General features: G+C 44.5%; 1 protein-coding gene across 1 annotated transcript in view; it reads left to right on the plus strand.

Annotated features, from left to right (window-relative positions):
- Nucleotides 1–12,180, plus strand: part of kntc1 (kinetochore associated 1) — a 263,597-nt gene that overhangs the window by 82,008 nt on the left and 169,409 nt on the right. The window contains exons 22-28 of the mRNA XM_072495542.1: nt 1,519–1,662; nt 1,753–1,809; nt 3,243–3,344; nt 6,126–6,245; nt 6,940–7,083; nt 8,435–8,533; nt 8,821–8,924. Of these exons, the coding sequence (XP_072351643.1) occupies nt 1,519–1,662; nt 1,753–1,809; nt 3,243–3,344; nt 6,126–6,245; nt 6,940–7,083; nt 8,435–8,533; nt 8,821–8,924 (770 nt within the window). The remainder of the gene's footprint in view (nt 1–1,518; nt 1,663–1,752; nt 1,810–3,242; nt 3,345–6,125; nt 6,246–6,939; nt 7,084–8,434; nt 8,534–8,820; nt 8,925–12,180) is intronic.

The raw sequence follows: 12,180 nt of genomic DNA on the forward strand, positions 1-12,180 counted from the left end.
CCCCCATTGCACTCCCGTAAGTCAACTGACTCCTGCTGCTGACCCCGGCCGCTCCCGCCTCTGCCGACGATCCCCCGATTGAATTCCCCCTCTAAGTTGTACGTTCTCCCCCCCCCCCCCCTTATGAACCAGTGCGGGCTCCCATCCGGTACCGACCCCGTGTTGGGCCACGCCCCCCCCTTTTTGCACGGGAAAAAGCCCGCGTTTTCTGCCTGGTCCGGCCCTGCCCCCTGTGACGCAGCTCCTTTCTCCTGCAGCCTCTCCCCAATTCCCAACGGCCCAGGGCCTCAGGTCCCCTCTCCCCCCTTCAAGCGCAGGGAACAACCCCTCTAAATCGATACACATGCCCAGAAAACACACACATCAAATCAAATCGCCCCTTCCCACTCCCCAGCATCCCCACAACCTGCAGCAAACCATTAATTCGAGCCCAGATTTTCATTTTGAATGAAGGTCCACGCCTCGTCCGGCATATCAAAATAATGGTTTCGGTCCTGAAAAGTGACCCACAGCCGCGCTGGCTGCAGCAGCCCAAATTTCACCCCCTTTCGATGGAGAACCGCCTTGGCCCGGTTGAACCCTGCCCTCTTCTTGGCCAGCTCTGCACTCCAGTCCTGGTAGATGTGGATTTCAGTGTTCTCCCACCTGCTGCTCCGCTCCTTCGCCTACCTCAGGACACACACTCTGTCAGTAAAATGGTGAAACCGCACCACCACAGCCCTCTGCCTCCTTGCCAGGACTCTGTGTGCCCCATCCAACTCCAGGGGCCTCGGGAAGGCTCCCATGCCCATTAGCGTGCCCAGCATCGTGGCTACATATGTCCTGACATCCGACCCCTCGACGCCTTCAGGGAGACCCAGTATCCGCAGCTTCTTCCTCCTCGACCTGTTCTCCAGGTCCTCAAACTTCTGACACACTTTTTGTGCAGCGCCTCGTGCGCCTCCCCTTTCACCGCCAGGACCTCAACCTCGTTGTCCGAGGATTTCTGCTGCACCTCTTTAATCGCCGTCCCCTGCGCACTCTGGGTCTCCACCAGCCTCTCGATCGACGCCTTCATAGGGGCCAACATCTCCGCCTTTAACTCCGCAAAGCAGCTTTTCAAAAATTCCTGCTGCTCCCGAGACCACTGAGCCCCCGCTGCCTGGTCTCCACCCGCCGCCATCTTGCTTTTCCGCCCTCGCTCTCCTCTCTTTTCCAGTGCCGCTTTTTTGACCACTCCGCTCCTGGTCCACTCCATACAGTGCTGAGGGAACCTCACTGCTGCCTTTCCGCACCGGGAATCGTCGTCCAAGTGCCGCTGGGGCTCCTTAAAAGGGCCCAAAAGTCCATCCACGGCGGGAGCTGCCGAACGTGCGACCTACCCAGGCATAGCCGCAACCGGAAGTCTTCTGTCCAATCTTTTGACCTGTCACTAATGTGTGTGTTGTTTTTGTGGCACCGAAATTAATTTTTATTGATTGTTACTGTTATGTAATGAATAGTAAGAGCTTTGTTCTAAGACAACTTTTTCAATTTTAGGTGGAGTTTGAAAACAAATTTGATTTAAATAGACTACAGAATTTGTTAGATTCTCTTCCTGCAAGTGTACCTTCACAGGAATTCTGCCTCTGGTTCAGAAATATCATCATTCCCTTTGTTTTAAGGATTGTTCCTGAGGGAAAGGTAAATATATCTGGTAACTCTTGGCGATTAAGTATATTTCTTTTTACTTTGCACAAGGTATAATGGTTTTGTTTCCTTCAACTTCTGTAGAAAATTCTGGTCAAATGGTTGGAGCACAGAGCCCGGAGTCTTGAACTAACTGAGAAGGTAATGCATGTAATTGTTTGGATGGATTGGATTACAGTAAGTACCCTGACAATTCCAGCAGATTGATGATTTTCCTTGGAACCATAAAAATAATTGTCAATTAATTTTCCCAAATACCAGAGGTAATAGCTACAAAATAATTTTTCTCAGGTGAAAGTTAACTATTGCTACGTGAAATACTGTGGATGCTTTAAACCTCAAACACAAGGTGGTTATGAAAGATGAGTGTTCCACGTTTAATCTAAATCTAGGACATCAGGTTCCGCATATGCTGACAGCACCAAGCTTTACCTCAGCACGACCACACTCCACTCCCTCTGATTTGACATGTTGCTTGTCCAACATCCCGTACTGGAATTCCCTCAAATTAAATATTGGGAAGATCAAACTCAGATTCTACATTCCTCGCCACAATCTATCCCATTACCACTTTCTGAGGCGGAGTCAGATTGTTCCCAATCCCAGTGTCAAATTTGACCGTGAGATAATCCTATATCCTCTGCAATGCCAAGATGATCTACTTCCACCTTGGTATAATTGCCTATCTCTGCCCATGCCATGTAAAAGGTGAATCTAGCGCGATGTCTATGCCTCCGCCCACCTGCTGCTGCAACCCTCAGTCATGTGTATATTATCTCATTATTACAATTCTATTGCTATCCTAGTCAGGCACCCACTTCTCCTACTTGACTTGAGCTCATCTGAAACTCCGTTGCTCGTACCCTAACTGGCACCATGCCCCATTTGCCCGTGACTAGTTGCTCACCTGCACTGCTGACAATGCCTCAGTTTAAAAATTTTCATTCAAGGCCACATGATCTCTAGCCTGCTCAACACAAGTTGTTCCACGCTTGGCAGCTGTGCTTTCAGCTTCCTAGGCCTGAAACTCTGGAATGGCCTCCCTGTCTCTGCCCTTTGTTCCTTTTAAAACACTCCTTATGTGTGGTTCATCTTTGAGTATTTTTTCACCATCACCCTTGTGAAGTGCTTTGGGGGACATTTTAATCCATTAAAGGCTCTGTAAATGTAAGCTTATTGTGAGGATTATTTGCCAACTTAAATTTAAAATCTGACGATGTGGACAAAATCTACACTGATTTCAAATTTTAATCAGCTATTGTCCCGTAACTTTTTTTTAAAAATTAAGAGTTGTTGCAGATAATCTGTGCGGTGTCTGCGCGTTCTCCCCGTGTCTGCGTGGGTTTCCACCCATAAGTCCCGAAAGATGTGCTTGTTAGGTGAATTGGACATTCTGAATTCTCCCTCCGTGTACCCGAACAGGCGCCGGAGTGTGGCGACTAGGGGGTTTTCACAGTAATTTCATTGCAGTGTTAATGTAAGCCTACTTGTGATGCTAATAAAGGTTATTATTAGATATTGAAATTTAAATATTTATAATAATTACTGCTAATTTTTAAAATATACATTTACAGGCAAACTGGCCGGAAAATGGATTGCAGATGGCAGAAGTGTACTTTGTAGCGAAGAAACCGAAAGAACTTGAGCTCATCACTGCCGGACTTTGGATTCCATTAGTATGATTGACTAATTTCTGAAATTGTATTTTCTTCAATTTAATTTAACTCAATGCAAAGTTTGTGAAGGCATGGAGAAAGGAGGCAAAGCAAAGATGTATAGGAAAGGAATTCTAGCGGTTAGCTATGAGACAGCTGAAAGCTCCGGCATTCCTCTTATTTTGCTATTGGTGTCAGAGTTGGAGGAAGCAGTTAAAATTGCTTCTTATAGGGTTGGGTAAAGCTGCACAGAGGTTTGTAGATCAGGATGAAATGGATGCATTGGGGAATAGGGAGATGATGTAGCAAACAGGAGTGGGCTGATGCATATATAGGTCCTAGTACACGATAGGGTGCCAGCAATTACATTTCAAGTGGGTTGGAATTTGTGGAGGGTGGTTTTGTGTGGAAAAGGGTTTCATTTGTGCGATTGAGTCAGGCAATGTGGTCAAATTGTGACTTGGGTGCAAGGTTTTAAGTTGAACTTTGGATCAAACAGATGATGGTGTGCAAAACGGTCATGCTCTTGAAAATTTGGTCTTGCATTTTAGTGGGTGGATTTAGCTTTGCTTTAATGCAAGCAGAGAAAATTGTTTTCTGGGTGTTTTGTGTTTAATACCAAAGAGTGGGAGACATCTTTGCTTTACCCCGAACATTCAAATTACTGCATGTTAAGTGCAAAAAGAATTCTCAGAGGTGATCCATTTAGTCTCCCTTTTGTAATTGCAAAATGCAGCTTAAAAATTATGCAACTCGCATGGAACACAACTATATAATAAATACTATATACTAGGCTGGTTTAGCACAGTGGGCTAAACAGATGGCTTGTAATGCCAGTCACATGTACCCTTATATGTCAACATGTACCCTTATATGCAGAACAATGCCAGCAGCGTGGATTCAATTCCCATTCTGGCCTCCCTGAACAGGTGCCGGAATGTGGCGACTAGGGACTTTTCACAGTAACTTCGTTGAAGCCTACTTGTGACAATAAGCGATTATTATTATTATAAAGGTCTCTTGTCTCCCAGCTTCAATGTGCTTTATTTTAACTCTTGTCTTTTAGTGTTACAATTGGGTTCTGTTTTGGCTGTTGGTTCTGTTTTATGGCTTTAGGTGGGTTCCTTTTTGACGACCTGTGTTGACATATAAGAGTACATGTGACTAAATGTGCATTACCATCCAAACAGCTTTGGTACCTACATAGATACTCTGCAGTGCTGACTGCTTGGTGTTGCTATTGAATGTCAATCGTAAATTACTGCGTTCTGCTTCCTAAAATCCCTTGTTTAGAAAGAAGTGTTTGCTAATGTAATTTGGTGCCCAAAACACATGCTTGTTTTGAATACAAAACTTCCCTTTTGGAAAACGGATGAAATGTGCTTTTTTGCATACCAGAGGAGATAAAAGAAATATGTTCCTGAGATTTAATTATGTTTTTAACATTGGAGATTTGAACTATTCAGAGTGGATTTGATAAATATTTCACTATCGTTAATAAGCAATGCTCCTTTTGTTACCTAATCCCTTCCAAACTAACTGTTGAATTATGGATATTTTTAATGCAGAACAAGATGCAGGGGCTGTTTAGCACAGGGCTAAATCGCTGGCTTTGAAAGCAGACCCAGGCAGGCCAGCAGCATGGTTCAATTCCCGTAACAGCCTCCCTGACCAGGCGCCGGAATGTGGCGACTAGTTGCTTTTCACAGTAACTACCCTGGGCTTTTCCCCAGGGTAGAGGGGTCAATTACTAGGGGGCATAGGTTTAAGGTGAGAGGGGCAAAGTTTAGAGTAGATGTACGAGGCAAGTTTTTTACGCAGAGGGTAGTGGGTGCCTGGAACTCACTACCGGAGGAGGTAGTGGAGGCAGGGACGATAGGGACATTTAAGGGGCATCTTGACAAATATATGAATAGGATGGGAATAGAAGGATACGGACCCAGGAAGTGTAGAAGATTGTAGTTTAGTCGGGCAGTATGGTCGGCGCGGGCTTGGAGGGCCGAAGGGCCTGTTCCTGTGCTGTACATTTCTTTGTTCTTTGTTCTTTGTTCATTGAAGCCTACTTGTGACAATAAGCGATTTTCATTTCATTTCATTTTCATTGTTATCTCCTGTGGAGAGGTGGAATGTATAGAATTTTCTTCATTTCCATTGGTGCCTTTTTGTCCTATAAAATAAAACCAGAATTTTCACAGATGACTTGAAATGAATGAAAAATGAAAATCGCTTATTGTCAGAAGTAGGCTTCAAATGAAGTTACTGTGAAAAGCCCCTAGTCGCCACATTCCGGCGCCTGTTCGGGGAGGCTGGTACGGGATAATCGCTTATTGTCACAAGTAGGCTTCAATGAAGTTACTGTGAAAAGCCCCTAGTCGCCACATTCCGGCGTCTGTTCGGGGAGGCTGGAACGGGAATTGAACCCGCGCTGCTGGTCTTGTTCTGCATTAGAAGCCAGCTGTCTTAGTCCACTGTGCTAAACCAGCCCCAACTTTAAATTCAGTGTAACAAATTTAGAATGAGAAAAGTAGACAAAAGAAGGATTACGAAGACCTGTTGGTTTAAAATGATAAACTATTTGTATGGATGTTCAAAATGTATCAAGTAGCAAGAATGTATAGGCTGAAAAGTATCGAGAGAACTGCAATCTAATATGCATTGCTGCCTTTTGGAGAGTGGAAAATTTTGCGCAGAGGAGAGGAACAATAAACTTTTAAAAAGCTAACAATTTTAGATGTTTGCGGTGGTGAAGAATTGTTTTGAATTCTTGATGCAGCTTTTCTGTTTCATTTGTCCTGAATTTAGAAAAAAGACATTGATTGTGAGGAGGTGTACCAGTTAAAGACATTGGTTAATAACCTGCAGGAGCTTGTTGACCTCCACAGAAAGTACAACTGCAGACTGGCACTCTCGGAGTTCGAAAAAGTAGGTGGTACTTTACATCAAAGATAGGCTAGGAAAGTGGATTGTTAATTTTGTATAACCCAAATTGGTGCATTGAACAATATGTGAAGAAGAAGATCTAGTGTGGCCCTGTCAAGTTATTTTTGTTTTACTCCTTCATTGTAAAGTAGTTGCCAGTGTTTATAATGTAGAGATTAATACTATACCATTACTTCTCATGGTATGCGATGCACTATAAGGCAATACTGAACCCAAATTATTATTTTTTTACCCAATTTCTTTTCCAATTAAACACCAATTTAGCGTAGCCAATCCACCTATCACGCACATCTTTGCAGACACTGGGAGAATGTACAAACTCCACACTGACAGTGACTTGGGGCCGGGATCGAACCCAGATCCTTGGCGCCGTGAGGCAGCAGTGCTAACCACTGTGCCGCCCAAGAAGGTTTACATTCAAGCATATTTGTTTATTAGCACTTGATCAATTATCTGATACTGATTTTGGAACAAACGGTTCTTGTTCCGAATTCTGTTAAATATTACTTGTAATTTTACACAATGAGTCAGTGACTATCCCAGTGAACAAAACCTCAAAAGGCTTTTAATCCTATTATTTTGAAATTGCCTTATTTAGATCCAATTTTAGATACTGTAATTATTTATGACATGATGATTTAACTGATTTTTTAAAGCAGTTTGATTTATTTATTAGGAAACTACAGCAACAATTGTATTTCGGATGTTGGATAGGGTTCTGGCTCCAGAGCTTATTCCATCAACTCTTGTGAAGGTTATACATCCCTATATAACTAAACACACCTTACAAAAGGAAGAGCTGTTGCTGCATTACATAAAGGTGAATGCTATTCTATTATTGTACAGTGTCTTTGTGACAAAAGTAATCTAAATTGCAAAATGCAACAGCTATATGGTAGGATGTTTTATTGCAAATTGTTTAACTGGAGACATAAGTTTAAAACATGGCATTGCAAGTAAAGTATTACAAACATGGGTGCAGTAAGTTTAAATTTTATATTTTTTAAAAGATAAAATCGGACCCCTGGATGGTTGAACCATGGACAGGTGGTACCCTGGCACTCCTGGTGCCACCTAGGCAAGGTGTCCAGGTAGGCAGGGGGTACTGCTGGGTGCCAGGCTGCCAGTGCCCAGGTGGTATCTTGCCTGCACGTTGGGGATCGGGCCTAGACTCGTGGGTGCCCTACACTTATGAGGTGGGGTGCGGGGTACCCGAGGACCATCTCATTGGTACTTTGGGGGTCCGGAGGCCATCGTGGGGGGTTCAGAGATCAGGGCGCTATTTAAACATGTCGACGCAATCTCTTGCCGAGGCCCAGAAATGAAGCACAGTCCCATTTAATAGCGGAGCCGTTCTCAGCGCTGCCAGTGCCAGGAAATGCCCAACTAAACACGGATGATGTGGGACTCTGTTTCATAGAATCATAGAATTTACACATCAGAAGGAGGCCATTCGGTCCATCGCGTCTGCATCGGACTTTGGAAAAAGCACCCTACTTAATCCCATGCCTCCTCCCTCTCCCCATAACCCAGCAACCCCACCTAACCTTTTGGACATTAAAGGGCAATTAGCAAGGCCCATCCACCTAACCTGCACATCTTTGGACTGTGGGAAGAAACCAGAGCACCCGGAGGAAACGCACACAGACATTGGGAGGAAGTGCAAACTCTACACAGACAGTCACCCGAGGCTGGATCACTGAAGCTGTGAGGCAGCAGTGCTAACCACTGTGCCACCCATAAATATGTTCCACTCTCAAAGACTTAGGATCATGTTCAGATTCTGATATTGAAATTGTACCCACATAGACTCTTCTGAATTGTTGCATATGCTATCTGTAGGACTAGATTTCTTTCCAAACTGTTTCTCTGCTGGGGAAATGTGCTTTGAGGTAGCATGATTTTTGAAGTAAGCTTTGCCTTTCCAAGTTCTTCAATCTGCTAATTGGTTTCATTGTCCCTATAGCAGTGCTTTATATGTAGATTATTTGAAAGTTTTTTGACACGATTGCAGTACGCTAATTGAACCCGAACTGCTGGCCTTGTTCTGCATCACAAACCAGCTGTCTCGCCCACTGAGTTAAACCACTCGTTAAATAGCACCCTATATCTTTTATTTAGAAATGACTAAGATTCTCGAAGTAATCACATTACTGAATTGTTTTAAACAGGATTTGTTAGAACGATGTAGTTCGCATTCGGCCTCTCTTTTTGAAACTGCATGGGAGGCCAAAGCAATGGCTGTACTGGGCTGTATGACTAAAATTGATGTAAGTATCATATACACTACCTTTTATAGTACATCAGTACTTCTATTATTTTCAGTCGTTAACATTTATCGAGCTTACTTATTGGAGAGAGGGAAATGAGATGATTTTGTCCAAAAAGGAGGGATAATTATGCCACCTCTGGTAGGACACTAAAGCTTGGGAGTATTTTGTCTCTATTCTGTGAGTTGGGGCCGGGTGGTGAATAATGAATATGTTTTTTCGTTGATAAAGATAGTAACAGCTTTTTTCCTTTTACTCCTTGTGATAATGGTGACATTCCTTCACAGCTGATCTTTGATGCAGTGCTGCAGATAATGTATGGAGCAGTCGTGCCTTGGAGCGATGCAGTGGAGCAACTTGTCAAACAGCATTTGGAGAAGGATCATCCCAAGTATGTATATTTTAATACAGTTACAGTACTTGAGATTGGAGATCTTGCAGTGCAATGGGTAATGTCCCTGCCACTGAACTAGAAGCTCTGGGGTCGAGTGCCACCCCAGGATTTGATGGCCAAGGAAGGTTCATTCACAACGTGGTCAACAGGTTGTGTTCAACTTGCAAAATCCTTTTTTGATTTTTTGATTTGATTTGTTGTCACATGTATTGGTATACAGTGCAAAGTATTGTTTCTTGCATGCTATACAAACAATGCATACCGTACATAAGGAAGGAGAGACTGCAGAATATAATGTTACAGTTAGAACATAGAACATAGAACAATACAGCGCAGTACAGGCCCTTCGGCCCACGATGTTGCACCGAAACAAAAGCCATCTAACCTACACTATGCCATTATCATCCATATGTTTATCCAATAAATTTTTAAATGCCCTTAATGTTGGCGAGTTCACTACTGTAGCAGGTAGGGCATTCCACGGCCTCACTACTCTTTGCGTAAAGAACCTACCTCTGACCTCTGTCCTATATCTATTACCCCTCAGTTTAAAGTTATGTCCCCTCGTGCCAGCCATATCCATCCGCGGGAGAAGGCTCTCACTGTCCACCCTATCCAAGCCCCTGAGTTAAAGCAAGGTGTAGAGAAAAGATCAACTTAATACGAGGTAGGTCCATTCAAACGTCTGATGGCAGTAGGGAAGAAGCTGTTCTTGAGTTGGTTGGTACGTGACCTCAAATTGTGGTATCTTTTCCTGACAGAAGAAGGTGGAAGCGAGTCCGGGGTGCATGGGGTCCTTAATTATGATGGCTGCCTTTCCGAGGCAGCAGGAATTGTAGGCAGAGTCAATGGATGGGAGGCTGGTTTGTGTGATGAATTGGGCTACATTAACGACCTTTTGTAGTTTCCTGCGGTCTTGGGCAGAGCAGGATCCATACCAAGCTGTGATACAACCAGAAAGAATGCTTCCTATGGTGTATCTGTAGAAGTTGGTGAGAGTCGTAGGTGACATGCCAAATTTCCTTAGTCTTTTGCGAAAGTAGAGTTGGTGGTGGGCTTTCTTAACTATAGTGTCAGCTTGGGGGGAGCCAGGACAGGTTGTTGGTGATCTGGACACCTAAAAACCTGAAGCTCTCGACCCTTTCTACTTCGTTCCCATTGATGTAGACAGGGGCACGTTCTCCACTACGCTTCCTGAAGTCGATGACAATCTCCCTCGTTTTGTTGACATTGGGGGAGAACATAGAACATAGAAAAATACAGCACAGAACGGGCCCTTCGGCCCATGATGTTGTGCCGAACCTTTGTCCTAGATTAATCATGGATTATCATAGAAATTACAGTGCAGAAGGAGGCCGTTTGGCCCATTGAGTCTGCACCGGCTCTTGGAAAGAGCACTCGACCCAAGGTCAACACCTCCACCCAACACTAAGGGCAATTTTGGACACTAAGGGCAATTTGTTATGGCCAATCCACCTAACCTGCACATCTTTGGACTGTGGAAGGAAACCGGAGCACCCGGAGGAAACCCACGCACACATGGCGGGGATGTGCAGACTCCGCACAGACAGTGACCCAAGCCGGAATCGAACCCGGGACCCTGGAGCTGTGAAGCAATTGTGCTATCCACAATGCTACCGTACTGCCCTTAAGAACAAATTAATCTACATTATATCATTCTACCATAATCCATGTACCTAGCCAATAGATTATTGTCGTCGCACCAGTTCACCAGATTCTGTATCTCATTCCTGTATTCTGTCTTGTCATTGTTTGAAACCCGACCCACTACTGTGGTGTCATCAGCAAATTTGAAAATCGAGTTGTAATGTGCAATGGCTGGCAGTACTGTTGGTAATTTGTGTTCTCTTTATTTGGCTCTGAATATGGCGGTCAATATGGTCGCCTTCCTTAATTCTAATTACGTTTTGCTCTAGAGTCGGCAGGTATCTTTTGATACCGCCACAAGGTTCAAACCGAATACTGATCAAAGACTCGATACACCAGTTAGTTAGTTCAAAGTCAAATGCTTATTTATTTACACACACAGTTAAATATACTCATGCACAAATACTACAGACTAAACTATCCCTACTGCTAAAGCCCATACTTAGCTTTGGGCGCCCACTCAGTCAGAGGAACAATGGCCGTTGTTCGGTCCTGAGGCTGCTGGGGTCGAAGTGGTGAAGGGGAAGAGCTAAGGTCGTCTGTCTGGTAGCGTGCGTTGACCTTGGACTTACTTGTTCTGGTGCAGCTGTTGGGCAGGTCTCTCCTCGGTGAGAGCCGGAGCCAAGAGAACGATTCTCTCTTGGGGGCTCCTTCTTATACCCAAAAGGGGCTTCGCGTGTTTTTTGGGTGAGCCTTGAACTTGGCCCCAATTGATTGGGCCGTTTCTCGATCATTCCTATCGATTTCCTCCAATTAAGGGGTGGGTGCCCTGATGGCTGGGCGTGTCCTAGGTGGCCGCTGGCCTGCTTTGTTCTGGTCTCCTCTGGCCCCGGGATGTCTGCCTTAGTATCGGTTACTCAAATGTTACTCTTTTGTCCCCGGAGATGGGCCATTAGTATGCTAATGGTTTTGCAGTTTTGGTCGTGTCTGGGAGCTGCGGCTCCAATATGCAGAGAAACCCTGAACCTGCTTGTTTTCTCAGTATTGTCCATTTTCCCTGCAATCTTTGCAAAGTGTCCATTTTGTAATCGTACTGTAGCCACCTGGGATGGCCACTTCCCAAGTTGGAGACTCCTAGTCAGCCATGCTTGATGAGGATTGATGCCGCTCAAGCTAAAAGCTTCTGGCAACAAGCTAGCGACCTGTTCCAGGAAATAGTTCGTTATGAGAACAGGTGTAAGTCTGCCGTGTGCACCACGAGGTGTGGGAAGAGAATGAACAATAGTACTTGAGACAGTCTGTGGCTTTGAGATTATATTCCCATCATATTGTTGCTCCTGCCCTTTTTCCTTCTGCTGGTACTTTAAACATTTTTTTACAATTACTATTATTTTTTTCCAATTAAGGGGCAATTAATGTGGCCAATCCACCTAACCTGCACATGTTTGGGTTGTGGGGTGAAACCCACACAGACATGGGGAGAACGTGCAAACTCCACATGGACAGTGACCCAGGGCCGCGATTCGAACCCAGGTCCTCAGCGCGGTACTTTTTATTTAAACAGATAAAGGTTACTGGGTTGGGTGATACAATACATACATGCATAGAAGATAGGAGGAGGCCTTATGGCCCTTCGAGCCTGCTC

Source organism: Scyliorhinus torazame, chromosome 1 (assembly GCF_047496885.1).
Source record: "Scyliorhinus torazame isolate Kashiwa2021f chromosome 1, sScyTor2.1, whole genome shotgun sequence".
In the NCBI taxonomy this organism is placed as follows: domain Eukaryota; kingdom Metazoa; phylum Chordata; class Chondrichthyes; order Carcharhiniformes; family Scyliorhinidae; genus Scyliorhinus; species Scyliorhinus torazame.